Here is a 22,121-nt window from a genome sequence, read left to right as displayed (position 1 = left end):
TTAGAAGGGTAGTAAAACATTGGAACAGGTTACCCAGAGAGGTCATGGACTCTCCATCCTTGGAGGTGTTTAAGACCCAGCTAGACAAAGCTTTGGCTGGGATGATCTAGTTGGGGGTGGTCCTCCTTTGAGCATGGGGGTGGACTAGATGACCGCTTGAGGTCCCTTCCAACTCTAATTTTCTCTGATTCAAAAAGCCCAATGTAGAATTGATCTAAGTTATGTGGTTTTCAGTAAGTGGCATGGGTTAGATCAATAGTGAACAGAACACACATTCACCCTTTGATTGGGGGACAGCAAATCTTAGACCGGATTCCACCATTTTTAAACCAGTCTATGCGTGCCAAATTTCTGTTCTGTTATGGGTATAGACCGGTTTCTGATCACCTATACCAGTAAAAGTGTAATATCTGTACCTGGCCAAAATAAAACATGAAGCAAGTCCAAGTGCTGTTACTGAGAAAACTATTTTTTGTGTAGGTTGCATTTTTAAAGAAGAAACCCTAAAACTATTGTAGAACACAGACAGATACAGGGGAGAAATGGATATGCTGAGTGATGGCACTTAAACACTTGTTTCATTGCCTTCAGTAACAAAAAAAGCTTCAAGCTTCTCCTACTGAAACTGCACACACAGTTGCACCACTTAAACTCCAGTGGGAACAAAGCTGGACCCTAATCACATATTTGCATTAAACCACCTCAGTATTGGCAGGATTCATTTAATATACTTCCTAGGGTCAGCTGAAGGAAGTAGAGAGAGAGTTCCTGCACTTTCTGAAATACTCTCTGTGACATACGTAAAAGTGGCAAGTTTAAAAGGTACATCTAGCTTTTTAATTTTTCTTTCCGTTTTTAACACCAGTTCCAATTCACAGTTAGAAAAGTGAGGGAGGAGGAAGGGCAGCAAGAAAATGAATGTAAAGTGGAGGATCCCATTATGTCACAGGTCAGTGAGAGATGCTCTGTTTGTAATTGCATCTTTAGTGGCATGGGAAAGCAATATACACCAAGAGCACTGATAGATGTGCAGGTCATAAAGCACCATGAGTTAGAGCAACCCCTGACCCAAAAGACACTCTCCTGTTGGGTCGGGGGCTGGGGGGGGGGGAGGGGGGAATCAATCCTGCCTGCAGGAGCCCAAGGAGCCTGGTTGCAGCCAAGGAGCTGTCCTTCTCCCCCAGCTCCATCCCTCCCCCACCCCAGCTCCAGATTCAGGGAGAGAGGGGGGAGAGAGTTGTTGGCTGGGGTTTGCCTGACCTGAACTGGAGGCTGGGGCTGGGGCTGGGGCTGGCTGTGAAGTCTCTGATCCACCTGTACCCACTCCAGCTCATGCTGGGCCAACTCCAGCTGGCAGCTCACTCCCCCTCCCCTCTCCCTTCCTGCTGACAGCTGTGGAGGTGGGGATAGGCTGCATCAGCCCAGCTCTGATCATGCAACAAATTAACCTTAGGGAATGCAAGTTCCTTAAGGCGCTCTAAACTGGAGTGCCATTATCTGATCCCTCATGTGACAAGAGTTAATTTGTTGTGTGATTGGCCACTTTAAAAGTGCTCTGCAGCCATGCACATGTGTCACGGCACAGCTGTAGAGCACTTTCAGGGAGCCGATCGTGCAAAAAATGTAACTTCTGTCTGCACCTCAAGTGTCATCTGAACCCAGAAATTCAGTATTGTAATGCTAGCTGTGGGGAAGAAGGTTAAAGTCCACTTTCCCCTACCTTCTGAAATGCTATGAGGCAGTTGCTGGACAATTCAGATAATACTGGATTAACTAGAAATTAAGGGCTTCTTTTTTTTTTTTTTTTTAGAACAGAAGCACAGCCAAAATCATAAACTGAAAGCTGTTTCCTGGTGGATCCTCACTTACTATAAATCAGCAGAGCCCCACTAAAACTAATGGAGCTTTCAGGATTGACACCAGGCAACCCTTTGCTTTTTAAGCAAACACTCACTCAATCTTAATTTGTGAGAGGGCTTCAACACAGCTCCCGATTTTATGCACATCAGTAAATGAAACCATTCTTTAGTTCATTTATAGGCATGTTTAGCTATGGAACAGGGCATTTGAATCCATTTCAAGTAAAAGAAGAAAAAAATTGGGTCACAATTATCCATTCTCTCAGCTGTAAAAGCAAAAGGTCTTGTTTCCAAATCACGTTTTAAAGTTGTGCCATTGCCAGTGTTTTATGTGTGCTAAAATCAATTCATATCTTTTGTGGGGAACAAATCTTTGCATTTACAAAGCTAGTTATATTAATTCAGTGGTTTTCAAAAAACACAGATGAGTTGGTGTCAAAGTTAACATTGGTGGTTTTGTAGGACTGCTAAGTAAAAATGTCGGAGCCCTTAGCTTGGCAAAACAGATTTGAATGAAGAAGAGGTTTATATATGAAGTACATATTGCAGAGACAGTACACGCTTCCTGCTTGAAAATGTGAGATTTCAAGTCTCATTTCTCTCACAAGCAGCTGCTAGGAACCATAAACACACAATTGGCACGTCCTTAAGAAACGGAGTTTCTTGCAGTCTAAGCTTGTCAATCTTCATGGATGAATACTTCAGGAATAACAGGCAGTTGTGCAAAGCAGACCCCCATATGAGGAAACAAATGGATGGCTCTGCATCCAAGTGGCAGCAGAGAAATCAAAGAGAACTGATCATCAATTGCCCAACAGGACAAGCGCTGCATGGATACCAGCTGTGTGCGAGTGCACTTGGCAATGTGCCCCCCCCTCCCCCCCCCCCCAATTTGCATGTATTGGAATGGTAGCACGCCGACAGCCCACAACTAACAAACATAGTGAAGCAGCACACAGATAGGGGACATTCATTGCCTTTTTTTTGCTCTGAGCAGGACGAGTAAGGAGTTTGACTCAAGATAGGGCAGCACATGAAAGAACCTAAAATGCTGTGAGCAATTCCCCCATAAAATGGATACGGCTGACCACTGATCTCTTTCTTGGGCTCCACTTAGCCTGTAGGCTCAATGCGTTCCCCCATCTTCAGTGCTCTAAAAAGTGAACATTGCTTCTACCCCACTTCCCAACTTGGGCCATCCACTCCCCTATACTTGGATTCCTAAGAACTGTGGAGGTTTTCTCTAGGCCCAGGAGCTACAGTGCTGGCCACTAGCCAATGTGAGAGAAGGATAAGATCCACAACATTATGGAAACCCTTTATACCTGGAGCTTGGGGGATGAATGGGAACATAGTTACTGCCTGAGTCAGAAATAAAGAAATCTAAAGCTACTCACAGCTCAACACCTTTATTTTTTCATTGTATTAGATTCAAGAATGGGTTTATTTTGGGACAAATGTTGGGGCGCATGCACACACATGTGCGTGCGCGCGCACACACACACACACACACACACACACACACACTCTTGCCAGGTGCAAAACTAGCAAGGTTGTTGCCAGCGAAGATAGACTATGTTCAAGGGATGATTACTGTATATAAATAAAAGCCCACACCAGTAAAATTAGAGGGTAAAATCTGGAAGTAAATCTCATCCTGATTCCCTGAGGCAAGCACAGAGCAGCTAACAAAAATTCTGGAAGAAAAAAACCGTAAATAAAATTTCATGCAGCTTACAGCTCAGACAGCACTCTGTCACCAGAAATAAGTTATTCGGGGACTGATTTTTAAAAACAACAAACAATTCCATGAAGGCGTTTTTTGGATTGTGATTAAAATGAAACCAAATGAATATGGATTTAGGTAACCTACAAGACAGTCACTTACACCACAGTTCCCTGTTAGGTGATTTGTGACTTGTTGCCAGATATGATTCCATAACCTCAATGAGGCCCGCTTTCCTTTTAAACCTGGAGACACCACTATGGTCCATGGACTAAACATTTCTTCACGTTGTATCAATATGCTGTGTGCAAATATCAAAATATTAATATGTATGCATTAATTAAAAACATTCAAGAAAACATATTGTAGCTCATTCTTAAAATACTAATGGAGAAAGGATTTAAACTGTAAATGGACCAAATCCTCATGCCAGTATGTTGCCCAAGTGACCGAGCTAAACACTAGGTAGCGACTACAGATAAAGACAGTCCACAAAGGGAAGCCTGTTGGACGGCTCTTGTGTGCCCCTGCACAGAGATGATGCACATTGCAGCAGATCCTCTGGTCCCAAATTTACACAGCCTCCCCCCTGCACACTCTCACAGAACACTTTGCTATAAACAGAACATATATGTTTTGTATGACCTTCCAAATCCTAAACATCCTGAACTAAATACACTCCTCACCAGCTGCACAAGGTCAAGATTTGCTCTTACTCTGTGTAAGCAGAATACATTTTTGATATACAGGAGCCTTTAAAAATACTGGGCTTTCATCATGTTCAATCTGAGCCTGCTTAATATAGTGAGAATTTAAATAGACCTCCCTGGAAAACCTAGGTGCTGCAGGAGGTGGTGATGCAATACATTGGTCTGTCCTCTGAGTCACTATTGAGTAAGTACTCCATATGGTATTAAGGGGTACCATGTTACTGCAGGTGCTTTCTAAGCATCTGTGATCGTTAACATTCCCATGGCCCTTTTCAGTGTCATGATCAAATATCCAATTTGGGTAACTGCATTCTGCTAACCTAAAATTCCTATAGCAGTTTTAATTGGCAGTATTGTTTAACTTGCTCTCTTATGCTGTTTTGTACAACTCATGGGTCTGCTAAATGACTCCTGTATTATAAAGTGGTCTGCATTTTACTGGTGGGGGAAATAGATTCCTATATGTATCACAGTATCCGGCTTGTAAAGCATACGTGACCTTTTGAGATGAAAGACATTAGGTAAAGGTTAAAAATATTTTAAAAGATCTACACTTTTGCTTTGAAAGTGTATATTTTATAAGTGTGAATATATACACTCACATATATGATGTGTGTGCCTAGACATGCATATGTAAGTGTATACACACATGCATGTGTACACACACACACACACACACACACACACACACACACAGAATAAATTAAAAGAATCATTTCTGATTTAAAGCAGCATGCCAAATCTCAGCTTGCAGTCAATGTTTCTTCCATGTTCTAAATTCATGCTTGTAAATGAACAGAAATTGAAACCTTTCTATAAAATCCTAGTTGGACCAACTCAATGCAAAAGCTGATATGTACAGTCCTACAGTCAGGCAATTGACAGGGGCAGGGTGGAGAGGAGGGCAGGGGGAAAATCCACTTTATAAAATCTCTCTTCTTATAGCAAGAATGCAGTGAATCTCTCAAGAGTATGTATAAGCAGTGTGTTTTCTCTCTCTCTCTCTCTCTCTCTCTCTCTCTCTCTCTCTCTCTCTCTCACACACATACACACACACACACAAACACACACACACTATATTAATATTGGGAAAATTTACTATAGTCAACCTGATTCTTACTTTGGGTAACTCCTTTGAAGTAAATACAGTTACTCTGATTTTTCAAGGGTATAATAAAACCAGAATCTGACCACATAATATGGTCACTATAACATACTATCAGTCATCCTGCAATTGAAAAATAATGCTATGGAAAAATATGTACTACTTTGAACCTCAGATGTAATAAACTATCAGAATAATCTAGGAGTGTGCTGATTTAGGGACTTTAGACAAATTCAGGGACTAGTAATACTACAGCATGGTAAGAGACGTGAAAATAAAGATGTGTTCTAGCTGTTTTATTTGGAATGAGTATGAGGCAGCTGTCATCTAGTTTGATTAAGTTTCTTCACAAAACAGGTTTCCTGGAGTGAAACCTTGAAAGAAATCATGTGTAACTTTTAGGCTATTAGAACTATTACAGAAGTATTGGATGTGCTTTATAAAACATACCATTAGTGCTGACACAAAATATGGCTCAAAGAACAACTCAAGTTTAAACTTTTAGACTCTAGATTTTAGTTATTAGCTTGTACATTGTTAACTTGGCACTAGCATCTCTCTAGAGGGATGAAATGTTAAACAACTCCCACATTCAAAAATGGAAAAAAATATCAGGTCTGAACATATGGACAGATGCAGCTTAATACAATCAGATTCCTTTTAGGCTTGATCAGAAACAGAGAAGCAAGTAAGTAATACATGGGCATTAATGGGTCTTATTGCTTGTAGTCATTGTTTTATTACATACAAAGTGGGGGAGGGGGAAAGACATCCTATCTCTAGATCTCTCTAGTTTTATTTTTTCCTCCGCCACACCACATTTCTTAAACAACAGTGTCCTTTCTATTGAGAAGGCACTATTCCCTTCAAAGCAAAGTTGTCCTTAACACAGATGTATAAATTAATAAATCCAATCCAATCTGTGGGCATGAGTGTTAATAACAGAGCATGGATATCCTGCCATTATCACTGCTATTTAAAACATTTTCCAACTGTGCCTCCTCCATTTGTTCGTATTAACTACTTCAGTGCAGGAACCAGTCTCTGAAATGCAATTCATTTAGATGTGACATGCAGTGTAAGTTTAATAACAATCTTAAAAAAAAGGAGGCTTTAATTAAGTACCACTTTGTACATATTAACTTTTCTACTACTAGCACTCAGAATCATTAACATCTTGGTAACTGCTGCTATGCTACAATGCCTCGTCTAGTGACATTTCCGCACTCTCATTGGAAAATGTTAGTTCACTGTAACCAGCCGTTTCAGTGCTTTTAAGGAAGCAGACTGTCCTTTTGTGAAGAGTAAGTGGAAGTCACTGTATTTACAGAGAGCAGGTGTGGAAACTCTTAGGCTATTTTTAAAAGGTATACATAAAACAAGAACAATAAAGTATTATAATAATTATGACAATGAGGGTAAAGGATTTTTTAAAAAAACAACCCCAAGAGCATTACTTACAGTCCTCTGAGACGAAGCCAGATTTTCTCTATTTGCTCCGGCTGCAGGTATTTCAGAGAGTTGCTCTCAAATTCTTCAATTTCCTTAGTTGGTGACTCCATAGCTGCAGGTGATTGCTTTGGTTAAACCTCAGAGAGGTATGGATATCACCCCCCACACATGCACACACTCCACCTTTAACACTGCACAGGAGCAGCAAACATTTTTCCAAACACCTCTAAGCCTCCCCCCTCACTTTGATTAGAGGAAGTGTGTGTAGCCAACAAGAACTCCAGGTGCGCACTGAGGGTAGCTGTGGCAGCATGCCATGGTCCTGTGTGTGATGGAGGGAATTAGAGGCTGATCTCCAGATTGAAAGCCATCACAGATTTTTTTACAACAAGCCAAGGATACGATCAGTAATACCAGCTGAAGGGTCTTTATCAAGGGAGGAGAGGGGAAGGGGGGGGGCAGGAAAAACCCCTTGATAATAACTAAGCTGTGTGAATAGGAGGATGGGGAGTTGTACAGATCCCGATTCTCTGCTTCTCTATTCGCTGGACCCTGAGAGTCCTCGCTCCACCATGCTGCGAATGGCAACCCTCTCTCCCTCCAGTGTTGGTCCTCCCTCTCACTCTCCTTCGGTTCAGTCTCTTACTCCTCCCGCCCTGTTGTTTTCTTCCACTTACCAGCAGCTCTGCTGACAGGCAAGAAAACTGACAACTGAGAAAAAAGTCGTCTGTCAGCATAGCCTGGGCAATACTACACACACACACACACACACGCACGCACGCACGCGCGCACACACACACACACGGAGAGAGAACAGTCAGCTGGAGAAAGGCTGGCTGTGATAAAAAAGGAAGGAAAAAATTAAAGAAAGTAGATGCACAACTCACTTCAGAGAAACAGTCATATGCCTCTGTGCAGCCAGCGTGCTTTCATGAGCAAGCGATACGGGGAACAAGCTGCAGAGCTTCAACTTGGGCAAAATTAATTTGAAATAAATAAATAAAGCCGGTGACCAAGCATCAAAACCAGAGGAAAGAGGAAGTACTTAACTGAAGAAGATACTTCAAGTTCAAACATTAATATTAATGATGAACATATATGTGTACACACACATGTCCCTTCAAAAACATCAACAATATTGATACATATACTATAAATTATGCAGCATACATGCCAGAATAGGAACTATAGCTCAACTTCAAGAGTTTTATTCCTGAGAGATTAAAGCTCCGATTGTGAAATGGGATCCCTGCTTTAAGATGTTTTGGGGCGCTTATTATACAGTATTTTTGTTTGCAGTTCACACCTCACATATTTCTCTTAAAGACACGAATGCCCTAAAATTATACCAATATTTGACAGCTCTAAATTGCACCAGAGTGAAGATTTATGAACTCTGATGCTTTAGCTTATATTTTTATTTATTCTGCATATGTAGATGGAGACATTGCAGTGAGGTAAAATTATCTTTGAAACTTTGCACCAGCAGCAACAGTTATGGCAGATGAAGAGATATGGTATCTGATGCCCTTTGAGAAATCATCCTTGCCGTTGGTAAGAAAGGAACCTCCGCTGAAATTTTTCTGGTAAATGACAATTCTGTTACAGTTGTACAAGTTTGTCAATTTACACTTCAAGCAGTCTGCAGCATGAAAAATACACCAATGAGCCTAATTCCACAAGCCCTTAATCACACAGTGGCCCCTAGTCATGCAATTAATGTCACTGTCTTTAATTAAATCCCATTCCAACACAATAACATCTGGGTTCATTCCTGCACCCCAATTGTGTTACTTTTTTTTAGAGAACAGACTCAAACCTATACAGTCAAATTTTAGTGTACAAATGTGCATGAAGGTAGTGTGGCTTACTGGACAGGCGCTGGGATAGGATTCAGAGGCGCTTATACATGTAATGGGGGTTTAGTTCTCAGGGTTTTATTCTATGCCACCTAAATTGAAACAGTGGGTTTTTAATTGAAACCCAACGTTTCAATTTTTCTGTCATGTTATGGCAACGAGCCCGATCCTTTATTTTCCTTTTCTTCTCAGAGCCAGAGCCTGCCTGCAGCTGGGGGGCAAGCTGCCAGTGAGCTGAATGACCTGTGAGCTGCAGTGGGCCCTGGTCCTTCCCTCTGCACTTTCAGCAGGCAGGCTTGGGGAACAGTTGGATCAGGCCAGGTGCTGCCTCCAAGCTGAAGCAGTACCCAACCCACTAGCAGCCTGCCTGGGCGGCCCCGATGTGTGCCACCATTGAGGAGGGAAGGACCAGGGCCCACCGCAGCTTAGGACCCACTCAGCCCACTGGCAGCTTGCCACCCCGCCCACTCCACCCCCCCAGCTGTGGGAGAGGTGGGCAGGTCCCACAGAAAAAAAAAGGATCAGGCCCCGCACCACTTCTGCCTTCAGCAGGCACCTACTGAAAGCATAAGGAGTGAGAGTTCCAATCCTTTTTTTCTGCGGAGCCTGCCCACCTCTCCCATGGCTGAGAGGCAAGCTGACGGCCGCAACATATCCTTGCAAACTAAACTACATCCAGATGTGGTTTAGTTTGCAATTATGCAAACTCATCTAAAAACCCCCAGACTCATGCATGTGTAATGTATGTGTGCGGGCTGGGAACGATCCGAGGCCCTTTTGTGCACCGCAGGCTGTGGCCAGCAGCCCGGACACGCCGGGTTGGGGAAGGCAGGCGGCACGCTAGAATTAGGCACAGACGCTTAATGGTTGTTTAAGATTATTTACTTACACCAAAGACGGTCGCGGTGTAGGCTGGAACGTTTCCAGGAATACTTCTCATAAATCCTAGTTTTAGGACTCAGACAGAACTCTGAATTCACTCACAATTCACTCACACGAAGTTGTCGAGGCTCCATGGAACTTTTGCGCGCAGGGAAGGGTACGTCGAGGGATCGTTCGGCGACAGGGAGAAGAATCGATAGGTGATCAGTCTATCGATCAGCTAGCCGCAAGTCAAATCTCCTTAGAGGCACTTTGCAGCGTGCTCAAAGTTCTCCGACTTGGGCAGAAACCACTCAAGCCTCTTATACGGCCAGCAAGCCAATCGCTAGCCGCCACATAGGAATAATTTAGAACTGACCAATAATGGGGCACGAATTTAAATACAAATGGCGGGAACTCCTTGCAACGTGCATTCCTGTGCTGCAACGAAGAAATGCACCCTGCAAAGAAAGCTACAAACAGCGGAAAATAATTTAGCAGTTCTGAAGCACACACACACAAAAAATCACACCCTTGGGTTGTGACAGTATGATGCCATTAAGCCACACAAATGACATTTTCATCATGTGTACATCGTGATAACCGTCACGTTTACAAGCACCCCAGAATACTTGGATTCTCTTCCAGCCTCTAACACTGGCCAGCTAGGTGAGCTTGGGGAAGCCCTTCACTTTTCTGTATCTCAGTTTCCCCCAAGAGTAAAATGGGAACAATTCACACTGTCCCCCTTTACAATGGGTTTTGAGATCCACTAATAAAAAGCGGTATACCTAAAACAGCCAAGGTATTTCTTCATATTATTTGACCATTATCTGTCCAACATATAGGCTCTACATGTCTGAAATTTAACCTAATATGGGCCTTATTTTCAAAGTGCACCTAATGTAGGGAAACCTTTCTGCTTTTCAGGGCTTGAATTTGCTCAAACTCACATTATGCTATATGAATCCTATTAGCACAGATCTTCTAGATGTTGTCTTTAGGTCTGCAAAAGTCACAGGAGCCAAGGACAGACACACAAGTGGGAACACATAGGGGAAAGGTATCTGAAGACTTGCAACTTATACTGTGATTTCATAAGATTGCTGCTAGGCCAAACCCACTGTCAACACAGTGGTCCATACTTTACATCAAGCTTTATCTAAAGTTCACTAGGACTGTGCTTTTCTAGTTCCGCTTTGCACAGGAACATTAGCCAGATACTGGCGTTACACTTTTACTGGTCTAAATCACCAGAAACCAGTCTAAGCCCATAACAGAGCAGAAGTTCAGCACACACAGACTGGTCTAAAAACAGTAGAATCCAGTCTCAGATAGACCTGGATCTATGTGCACTCAAACTTAATCAGTGTAGGTGGGACCGGTGCATTGAACTGCAGTACCGGTTCCCCTATTGATTCAAGTTAAGTCACTGTCTGCCAGCATCCCAAACTCCTTTGCAGCCACCCACTAGCCCCTTCTCACAAGGAGGCATGCTAGCACTTGCCTTGTGCTTAGCTGTTCCAGCCAAGCGCCCAGAGGGTCCCACCCTCAAACTGCCACAAAGCCAAGTTAGCACAGATCCTTTCTAGCACAGACCTTTTCTGCAGCCCCACCTCCTGCTAGCTGTCAGCCACAGGCAGGCAGCACAGGGGGAGAAAGGAGGCATCTGTGTCCCATCACATAACACCCGACAATCTACATACAGACCTGAAACAGAGTCCAAGTGAACGCCTGTGAGTGGGTGCAGCCTTACAGAGCTTGACCCTGGCTCCTGCACACTCACCCAGGAACCCCCATAACCCCATGAATGGGCACAGCATCATGAAACCTGACTGGGCTGCTGGGCATGGGCAAGCATTCCCTCCTCCCCCTGCTGCATCATCTTTCAGCCACAAGTATCTGTCAGCTGCAGGCACGCAATGAGAGGCAGGGTGTGAGGGGAATGCTTGCCCATGCCCAGGCTCCATGGGGTCAAGCTCTGTGGGGCTGCACCCACTCCCAGGATGCATGGAGGTCCCTGAGTGGGTGCACAGGAGTCACATCAGGCTCCATGGGACAGCATCCACTTGCAGGGGTTCTCCTGGACTCAATGTCAGGTCTGCATGTGCATCGTAGGGTGCTTCTTGATGGGTTTCACACAGGGACAGAGATGCCTCCTTTCCCCCGCACCCCACTGCCTGCCTGAGGCTGATAGATGCCTGTGGCTGACAGATGACACAGCAGAAGGAGGGGTTCATGCTTCTCATGCCTGGCAGCCAATCAGGGGTGGCCTGGGCACTTGGTAGTCTCTGACAACCCGGGGAACCCACAGGACATGCTAGGAGGCTTGCAGGAGTGCCTCCAACCTGATGGACTCATCTAGTGCAGGCAACATGTATGTCCTGCCCCACTAAAGGGAAAATATATGTTCTGTTCACTACCAATATAACCTACACTGCTTACAGAAAACCGAGTAACTTAGATCAATTCTGCCATGAGCTTTTTGAATGCCTATACCTAACCATGTTTTCTTACATCCCATTTCCTACAAGTTACCACTACCTGAACAGCAAAGAAGTGTCAAGATGCTATCAAAACATGCACCTACAGCAAATTATCATATCAACCTCCATATCAGCTTTAATTTGGGAATGAAATATACATTAACATTTATATAAAAGCAACAGTGTGATGAGGCACATGGCTTCCAGGTTTTAAAGCTTCCAATCCTACTCTATACCTTTGACCTTTATAAAAATTGCACTTGAAAGCACTGTACAGCACAGAAAAGAATGGATAAAGTAAGAAAAAGGAGAAGGTAAGGGATATAGCAACTTCCCTCCCTCCTCCCCCCACCCCCACAAAAAGAGAGCTAGAGAGGGAAGAGACATAGAAAAAATAGTCCAGGTTGCAGGAGCTGCGTATCTTGTGTATACCAGTGGCAAAAGTTTAAAGATACTAGGAAAAGAAGAAGCAGGAAGGAGAAGGGAGAGAGATGAGGCCCACTGCAGGGCAATGTACCCAAATGTTTAAAAGTAACAAGATTTTGATTTAGAGCCTCTTGTGAATGGTGGCATTGGTTTGCTTCAACTTTTTATCAGCTTCACATCACAGACAGATGAGGGTGACAAAACTTTTCTTCAATATATTTTAGTCTTGGAGAGGGGAGGAGAATGGGTCTTTAATATTATAAACATCTTAAAAAGCAGCACCTGTCTTCCCATGTAACTGTAGCATACCTAACACCATTGAATTCTAGGTACAATAAAGTCATACAGTAAACAAGCTGGAAGCTAAGAAAGCCCCAGGGCCACAATGAGGAGGCATTAGACAAAAGTCTCACTGAAGTCAAATGTGGTTTTCCCTGCAGATTACTGTGAATTTGATCAACAAGGAGCTGCGACAATGATACAAGGAAAAAATGCAGCTATCAGGAGAGGTGTAATCCAGATAAAGCATATACAGTCAGGCTAGGGACAGAAGTTACACATAAGCTGGTTTAAGGGATCAGAAACTGGTTTAAACCTGTAACAAAACAGAAGTTCATTGCACATAAACCGCCTTCAAAATAGCCAAAACTAATTTAAGATAAACCTGGTTGAATGTAGTATCAGACTTAATTGACTTAGGTCAAACCAATTTATGGAACTTCTGTCCCAAACCCTTTCCTGGTTCAAGTTAAATCACAGTCCCCAGCATCCCAGGATGCTTTGCAGCCCTGGGCCGTGCTGTACTGTCTGTTCCAATGGAGCAAGGTTGGCCCCATCTTTCTACTCCCTAACCAGAGCACAGTTGCTGCACTGGCTGGCTGAGAAGGGGGTGGGGGTGGGAAACCTGGCTCTGGACCACAGCCAGAGTCAGCCTCACAGGGGCAGAGCAGCCCCTCACAGGCTTTTCCCCCACTTGCTGCTGGAGCGGGGGGATGGCCAGACCCTGGGCCAGGCCAGCAGAATGAGGCAGGGGGACAGGGCTTTAAGTCCCCTCCTCCACTGGCATGGGACTTCTGCTGGGGTCTGTCTTTGTCCCGAAATCTAACATCTGTTTTTAGCTTAGAGATACATTCAGCTGGTGAAATGGCTTGTGGTCCCCAACTGATTTAGTGCAGTAGCATGCAACATGGGATGGAGGGGATCCCTGGTGTGACTGGAGACAGCACTCAAATCTCAGAAATAAAGCTATTATCCAATGACTCTCGCTCCCTCATTTCCTATTATTGCTTTATTTGTTTATTGTTTGTACAGAAGAATCTTAAGAAAAAAACTAGCACTATTGTCATTTAGGATCTCTCAAGAATAATATTTCTCTCCAGTACTTAAAGTGGGGGGAAAAAACACCTGAACGCAGTGTAGTAATGTATCCATTCTTCCTCCACAGCTACTAATACGGGATAGTATCCTACAGCTACTAGCTAGTGGTGGCATGGAATTGGAGAGAACAAGGGACTGGAAGAGTCTGAGGGCATTCTGTCTAAATGGGTATTTATATCCCACAACAAGTGCTAAACCTTTCACACAATCACACTTCCTTGGACCTTCAGAATGTCCCTTAATCTGAATAATGGAACTAATAAGAGTTTAACCATTTAAATACAAAAATGTAATCCATGAGGTCACTGGGGAGCACTAGCTAGCAGTGTGCAGAGATATGACTGGCCAGTTTATGTTCTTTCTTCTACATTTCCAGATGTTAAATTGTAGCAACGACAGCTAAAGATAGGAAAGCCTTTAAACTAGTACTACTCCTCCAGTTGCTGTAGTTACCATAGAGATGTTACGCAATTGTTAACACGATTTTATGTTTTTAGGACCAAACTACCATGAGCTGTCTGATTTGGTATGATCTTCCAGTGTAGACAGGAGGGAACTGAGTCAACACAGAATATATCCAAGGAAAACTTGCCTTACCGGAAGTAGTAGTGTTGGCCATATATAGATTAAATGATGGCATGTGTGCATGATACTTTAAAGTGGGATAAATGCTTTTGCACTACTTTAATGGTGTCAGAGTTCACATGTGGCAGCGACGTATTGCACATTAATTATAACTGTTGTAGGAAATTCGGTGGCGTAATTCACCTTAAATGACTTGGGGCACAGCAAACCAAAACTCCTCCAAGGAGTTTTAGTTTGCTGCTCCTATAGCTTCAGAGCAAAGCACCAGGCTCTGTGCAGCTCAGGGGCTCTGCAGGAAGCCCTGCAGGCAGCCTGGCAGCAACCTGGGAGGGCAGGCTCCACCCAAGGAAAGAGACAAGCCTGATCATTTTTTTCCCCCCCTGGAGCCTGCCTGCCTGCCTGAGCTGCATGGGGGCCCAGTGCTTCCCTCTGCAGCTGTAGTGCCCCCCAGGACTGCCCAAGCCAGGTACCTGCAGGTGGGTGCCGCCTGGGGGTGCTGCTGCTGCTTGCAGAGGGAAGCATCAGCTTCCCCTTGCAGCCCAGGGACTGCTCCACCCACCGGCAGCTCACCCTCCCCTCCCCACTGCTGGAGAGGCAGGTAAGTCAGTGAGGCGTGTGCACAACACGGGAGTTTAAAAGGCCCTAAATTGAAGCAGTGTTTTAAAAAACCCACCGCTTCAATTTAGGGCCCCCATTTCATCTACACATGCCCGGAGATTCCACAAATAGCTCTCTTTTTCCCACAACTATTACTGGGCACCACACCAATATGCTGTTGGCAGGTCCCATTTCAAAGAAGAAATCAAAATAGAAAAGTTTTCACTATGTGCTTTTCTTTGAAATCTCATGGCAATCCTCCCCTCATCCCCCACCCATTACACCAAAATAATGGTGTCCAAATTAGGTAGTATTATGTTGCCCATAACACTGGGTTGTTCCTGTAGTTTCCAATGGATATAATTCTTTACTTCCCATCTTCAGCGTTTCCTGTTGTGGAGAGTTGCTGTGCACTACTATAACACAATAGCTATTTTATGGGTGGCTGCATTTCAGTTGCAAGTAAAATAATTAAATAAAAAGGCATAATGGTCTATCAATCAGCTTGTGGTTTCGTTTATAAAGCACTTAGGGAAAGTTCATGGCACACTATAAATGCAAGGTATTACAACTAGCTGCTTTTAAGTTGGCTGTTTCATTGCTCGTTTTCTTTGGGAAAACTGTTCAGCCTATCAAATTATTCCTCGTGGTATTTGCCTAGCTTTACAAGAAGTGACTCTAAACATTATGAACCTGTTCCAGAAATACCCATTGCTAATACATATCATTTAACCTGCATCATCTTGCGGCTGATATACAGTGAGGGAGAACACTAACTCAAGCACAATCCCACGGGAGCTTTTAGGTACAGTCAGTGCCATTTTCAGCAAGGTAGCTTCTGTGATGGGAGCATATTATGGATCTTAACAGTGGTACACGTAGTGCTGCACACCTAATTGGTTGGTGCAGTGCTACCCAAACTCTACCTAACCAATTATATATTATGCCAATGCACGTTATATGAAATAACTGAGGAAACTGCATTTAGCACTAGGACTCAGGAGGGAATTCTACTTGTTTCTGCCTCCAAATACAGTAAATAGCAAGGGAAGGGCTGAGCCAGACAAAGCTTCCTCCTTCAACACTACTGCCTAGAATTCACTCCACACCCAGATATTTTTAAAGAGCCCCATGTTCAAATAGGACTTAATTTTTTTAAAGTAATTTTAATTTTTTTAATGAAATGACAATCCCAGCACAGCTGTACACAAGTAAGCCCCGTCCTTGCCTAGACTTCAAAGGGACTCTCGGGGCCCTGAAGTCCACCAATATGATAACTCTGGCAGAAGCAGGATTTAAAAAGATAAAAATAAATAGATCATGACCACAGCACTGGTTCCTCCTCGATCCCCTTCACACATAGACCTTCTTCATTTAGCTACAAAACAGTGGAACTACTTATGTCATTTTCCCCAAACTGCCGATATCACCCTCATGTCAGAAGTGCCAACTATGAGTATCACCAAAAGCTGAGAGACAGAAAGAGAGAGAGAGAGACTCTCCATAGGAGTCCAATTTATCCACAAAATACACTATGTAACTAAGTACAAATGGCAGTAATATTTGTAAAGTTCACTGTACTGGTTATAGAAAAATATTTCCAATATAGCAGGATGCCTGATGGGAAATAGAACTCCCATAGATCCATGCAGTTTATTAGAAGACATTTTAAAAACAAGACTTTTGAGTCCTTTTTCGTTAAGCACAAATGAACACAAGCAAAAATATCTACAGTAATAGATACTGAAAAATGTATTCCACAACCACTTTACAGAACTCTGGATTATGATTGCATATTAAAATCCAATAGGTTTCTAGATTCATACATGGGCAATATATCTGATTTTTGACAGAGTGAAAGTCAGCTATTTCTCCTGTTGAGGTTCAGAAAAAAAATAAGAATGACCAATGAACATTTCTTTCATTTTCACGTATTTGCATAACTTTTATAAAATGCAAAGTGCTTCAATGCTACAGTAATACATCTTGGAAAGAAAACAATATGTAGCATTCCCTAAATTAACTGAACATGAGGAATTGACAGAAAACCACGGGGCAAAGAAAACAAAAAAGTCAGGCAGCTGGATCATCTAATATTATGACCAATTTTGTCATACTTTAAGACCAAGGTTTATTCATGAACAGAATTACCTGTACCTGATTTAGCTTCCACTGCTGATAAGAACCCTGACACTTTACATTTACTAGACATGCTATACATGCAAATTATCTCATGATAAACATGGACAACCAGCCATAAAAATAGCCAATTAGCCACAAATATGTTGCTGAAAAACTGTAGAATATTTTTGTACCTCATTTCTATCAACCTTTAACTTCAAAGTGTGGCATGTCACATATAGGGTAATAGTATTTGGCCTAATCCTCCATATCCCAGGATAGACTGCTCTCCCTACCCCCACCCACCCCTTCCTCCAAATATCTGATGTTCCAGGGTGCCTCAGCAAAGAGATGTCATGATTTACGCCTTCCTCTTTCCCTAACCAACCTTCAAAGCTGCATCTTTAAGGAGCCATTAGCACTTCTTTCTTGTCAGGATCAGAGTGTAAACAGACACAACATGACTATGGTTTGCTTACACACAATACTAATCTGAGAATGGGGGAGGACTGGAAAGTAATCTTTCCAATATGTTTGGTAAGCTGCCCATGGGGACAAGGTAGGGAAAGAGGATTTGATCAGCACTGATAAAAGGAAAATTAACATTATTAGCTATCAGATTTTGTTAGCCGTTGTAGCTGATAATGTCACCAATATATATATCTGGGCAGGGCCCCCTACATGCTACAACATGCATGCAGACACTGTGTGGGCCGGGCCCCGCTCCCGCCGCCGCACGCGGGTCGGGAGGGGCAATCCGCGGCCCGTCTTTCGCGCACGCGGGCTGTGGCCGGCAGCCCGGGCACGCGGGGTCAGAGAGAGCCGGCAGCGAGCTAGAGTTAGTCATAAACGCATAGTGGTTGATTGAAAAGATTGTTTACTTACACCCAAAGATGGTATTGGTGTAGGCTGGACAGGTTTCCAGGCACAGCTCCCGCTTAGATCCTCGCTAGAGGACCACGACAAATTCGATTGCTCCCACGGAGTTGTTTGGGCTCCACGGGTCCGGTTCGGTTGAGCTTGAAAAGCTCCCCGGAGTTGAGACTCCGTGGGTTCGAAGTTACAGGAAAGGGATACGTCTGGGATTGCGATCGGTGACAGGGAGAGGCTAGAAGCGAAAGCTCCATAGGTTCAGTTCTTAAGCCTCTATTGCCTGCTTAGAGGAGGCGGGTTGGGTCCGCGAGGGTCCGCAGTGCTTGGAGATCTTCACACAGAGTCTCTCTCTTCCTTCCTCCTCCTCCGACTTGGGCAGAAGCTACCCAAGCCTTTTGTATGGCTAGCAAGCCAATAGCTAGCCGCCACGTGTGCCTACATTTGGAATTGGCCAATAATGTGGCGCAAATCCGAATACAAATGGCGGGAACTCCTTTGCAGCGTGTATCACTAGTATGCAAAAAAAATGCACCCTGCAAAGAAGCTGTAATTTGGCGGGAAATCCCCCGTTGCACCAGAGTTCTCTCTCGCAGCAGAGAACTCTACTGTGCAAAGAAAGCTACAATCGGCGGGAAAATAATTTAGCAGTGCCGAAGCACACACACAAACAAAAATCACAACTTTGGGTTGTGACAGACACAACATGACAGGCAGCAGCAGCAGATTGGAACACTCATGCCCTGCATAGGTGCTGATGCCTGGGGGCACGCGACTCAGGCCAGCACTGGGTGTGGGAGCATGAAGCGCAGAGTGCCTGGCCCACCTCTATTGCAGGGGCTCCCTACAGCATGCCTGCAGCTTCCGTACTTGTGCAGCACCAAAGGAAGCCCTGCACTGGAGCCAGCTGCCTTCCCCATCCCCTGCTGCACAGGTCCCAGGACTCTGCTGGAAGTGGAAGGGAGCCATGGCCCTGCTTGGCAGGGGACAGGAAAGGAAGCGGCTCCGGTGCAGGTCTTCCCCCGGTGCCGCAAAAGTGTGGGAGTTGCAGGTGTGCCATCCAGAGCCCCTGTGACAGAGGCAGGCTAGGCAGGCTGCGCTCCTCACCACCACACTGGCCAGAGACACACACTGCCAGGCACCAGTGCCTGCGCAGGGCACAAGCACCCCACCTGCTGCTGCTGCCTGCAATGGGGGCTATGCACCAAGGGGGGGGGTCCCAACACACACACCCCCAACCTCCCTCACCCCCACACCCTGCCCACCCAAGCCCTGAGCTCCCACTGTCCCCCTGGGTGTAGTCTCCGTGCTGCTGCTAGTTCCAGCCCCACGATCCTTGCCCCGACCCAGCCACAGGTCCCCCCTGCCCCTGCCTCTACCACTTCCCTACCTGCTGTGCAGAGCAAGCAGGACATGAGGGAACCCATGCAGGTCCCACCAGGGTGGCTGCAGCAATGGCGGCAGCAGCCCCACCCAGAAGCTGCTACTGGCTGAGCTGGGCCCTTCTTCCCATGAGGGTGGGAGTGAGGTGCAATAGGGTATGTTGAGGAGGTCTAGATGTGGTTGTCTCACTCCCACCCTTGTGGGAGGAAGTGCTGGGCAGGATACAATTCGTTGGTGGGTGCCTGTAGGCTGAATGAAAGTGCCTGGTGGGCCGGATGTGTCCCGCGGGCTGTATGTTGCCCACCTCTGTATCAAGAGATACCCAAGCTATCTCTGAACAAGCTAGTTAAAGTATCAGAAACAGTACATCCAATTCATTATAGGACTGCATACAAAGAGCACTCCCAGTGCTCACCCAGCTACTTGGTTCAGATAGACTTTACATTATGCAACAGACATATCCTGTGAGGTCAGGAAGTGTAGGAATATAGTAAGAACTGCCAAAAGTCAGATAGATAATTAAATCTTGCAAATGAAGTGAATAAAAAAAAGGATTCAGCTATGTAAATAAATAGAAAACAAGGAAGGAAGATCTCTATATGGTGAGGCTGAGGTAGAAGTGAAGATATATGTATGATTCGAAAACTATCATTGAAGAAAAAGGGCTGGAAAGAAGCTAGTGATCATTAGGTCCAACCCCCTGCCTGTTATAGGATCATCCCTATCCAAACCATCCTATACTTTCTATATGAAATGAATATTTTGTCACCGTGTTCCATATTGTTGGTCACATTGAAAATGCAGGAAGAGGAAGATGGCTGGCAGGAATTTACAGAGATTCATTCACTCGGGGGGACAGATCATTTTCTTTTCAGAATTCGGGAAAAGCTGGCACATGAGATCACAAGGACATGAAGTAGCAAAGATTTATAGTTAATCTATCAAGATGGAGGTGGAATGAGTAAAGAAAATCAAACATGGTGTATTTATTTAATAAAGGAAATAACTGGCATGGGCACCTAGAGAGGTCCATTAGTCTGCCCTATGTAGTATGCAGAACTTTAAAACAAGTGTTGAAGCATAGACTTGTCAAAGGTACAAAAGAAAATGGAAAATTGGATAAATACCACATCAGTTTATCAAAAGGTCAGTCAGACCAATCTGAGACCTAATTTTCTAGACAACAGAAATGTGGCACATCATCTATTGTTGGAATTCCACAAAGTATTTGATATGGTGCCATATGAGAAATTATGAGTTAAGAGAAGAGAAGACTTACTACAGGAACTGAAAAATGGCTAAGGACTGGGCAAAATACAGCCCATGGACTGGATCTGGCCCACCAAGGGATTTTGTCTGGCACACAATGGGTCCCTCAGCCCTGCCCAGGCAGGTGGCAGCCCAGGCCATGGTGTGTGCAGCTGGTCCTGATGCGGGGTGGCGCCAGATGCTCCTCGCCCACCCACAGCCCCATCCCATCCACCTGGCTGTACAACCTGCTTGCTTGGGTCCTGGCCAGTCTCTGTGGAGACCCCAGGATCATAGCAGTACCAGCATGGGGCCAGGGGCCAGAGCAGAGCCACGATCCTCTTCCTGCACACCCGTGCCTACGGAACCAGCACCAGTGGCAGGGACATGCGGAGAGTGGATCACAGCTCTGTCCCAGACACGGGCTCTGCACTGTTACCATGCCCCAATCCCAGTCCCACCTCACCCACCTATCCCACCCCCAGATGCCTCTCTTCACCTGCCCATGACCCCATTTCATCCACCCGGCCATTGAGTGAGTTTTGGTGAGCTGTTGCAGGGAGGGGGTGCTGACCCGGCTTGTGACAGCTTACCAAAACTACCTAAGTGACCCTCAGGCCCAAATAATTGCTCAACCCTGCTGTAGAGCTACCATTTATATTCAGACAATATACTGTTCCCAGAATCACTGGATATTGATATAATCTACATAAAACTACCAGGGAGGGCTATAGTAGCCACACTTTTACCTGAAAGTCACATGAAAAACAGAACCTGGTCACCTCCTATTATCAGCAGTTCTGCTAATCCACCACTGAGAAATAACTTTCTTTCCTCTTGGTCTTTATTGATTCTTGAAAGAGTCTAAAACACTGCAATATTAAAAACAGCTTTTAGAGCCCTATAACTAATAGCATCAGCAACATCTGGTGAAAACACACCTTTGTTTGCAACTCACTCTCCATCTTTCTGCAAGCAAACAGATTACCCTTATCAATTAAACCTTCAGGAAGATGTTACTCCTTTGACCAATGTTTTACAACAGTGTGTCTCTCCATGAAGACTTGTATAAATAGATTGGAGGGACACAACTCAATCATGTTATGGGACAGATTACATATCAGATGTGTAGAGTTCTCTCCTAACCTTCCCCCACACCTCATTCTAATACTTAAGTTTTTTGGACAAACACATGAAAAAATATAAACATTAAAGAGAACATCATAACATTAGTGGAAATGAAATCCTGACACTGTAAATAACAACAAAACTTCTTTGTTGACCAGGGATTTTCAACCCCCCACCTCCCTTTTCTTTGCCATTTCCCTAATACTACAGGCTCCAGGCTGGACATAGTCCTACTGAAATCAAGACCAACTCTTTGTGTTATTATGCTCTCACCATTTGTTGTAGGTTATTTAGCACTATAACGTGCATGCATAAAACACATTACTCT

General features: G+C 44.4%; 1 protein-coding gene across 8 annotated transcripts in view; it reads right to left on the bottom strand.

Moving 5' to 3' along the window:
• PDE1C (phosphodiesterase 1C) overlaps nucleotides 1-22,121 on the bottom strand; it is a 491,302-nt gene that overhangs the window by 311,385 nt on the left and 157,796 nt on the right. For 2 of the 8 annotated variants that reach the window (XM_019483438.2, XM_019483443.2), the window contains exon 1: nucleotides 6,862-7,464. The exons of 4 other annotated variants lie outside the window; for them this stretch is intronic. In XM_019483438.2, the coding sequence (XP_019338983.1) occupies nucleotides 6,862-6,962 (101 nt within the window). In that variant the 5' untranslated portion in view covers nucleotides 6,963-7,464. Of the gene's footprint in view, nucleotides 1-6,861; nucleotides 7,465-7,529; nucleotides 7,626-7,739; nucleotides 7,824-22,121 lie in introns of those variants that run through there. 2 more of the 8 variants (XM_019483440.2, XM_019483439.2) reach the window with 2 other exon arrangements.

This window comes from Alligator mississippiensis, chromosome 5 (genome assembly GCF_030867095.1).
Source record: "Alligator mississippiensis isolate rAllMis1 chromosome 5, rAllMis1, whole genome shotgun sequence".
Classification (NCBI taxonomy): Eukaryota; Metazoa; Chordata; order Crocodylia; family Alligatoridae; genus Alligator; species Alligator mississippiensis.
This window is presented reverse-complemented; position numbering and strand designations above follow the sequence as displayed.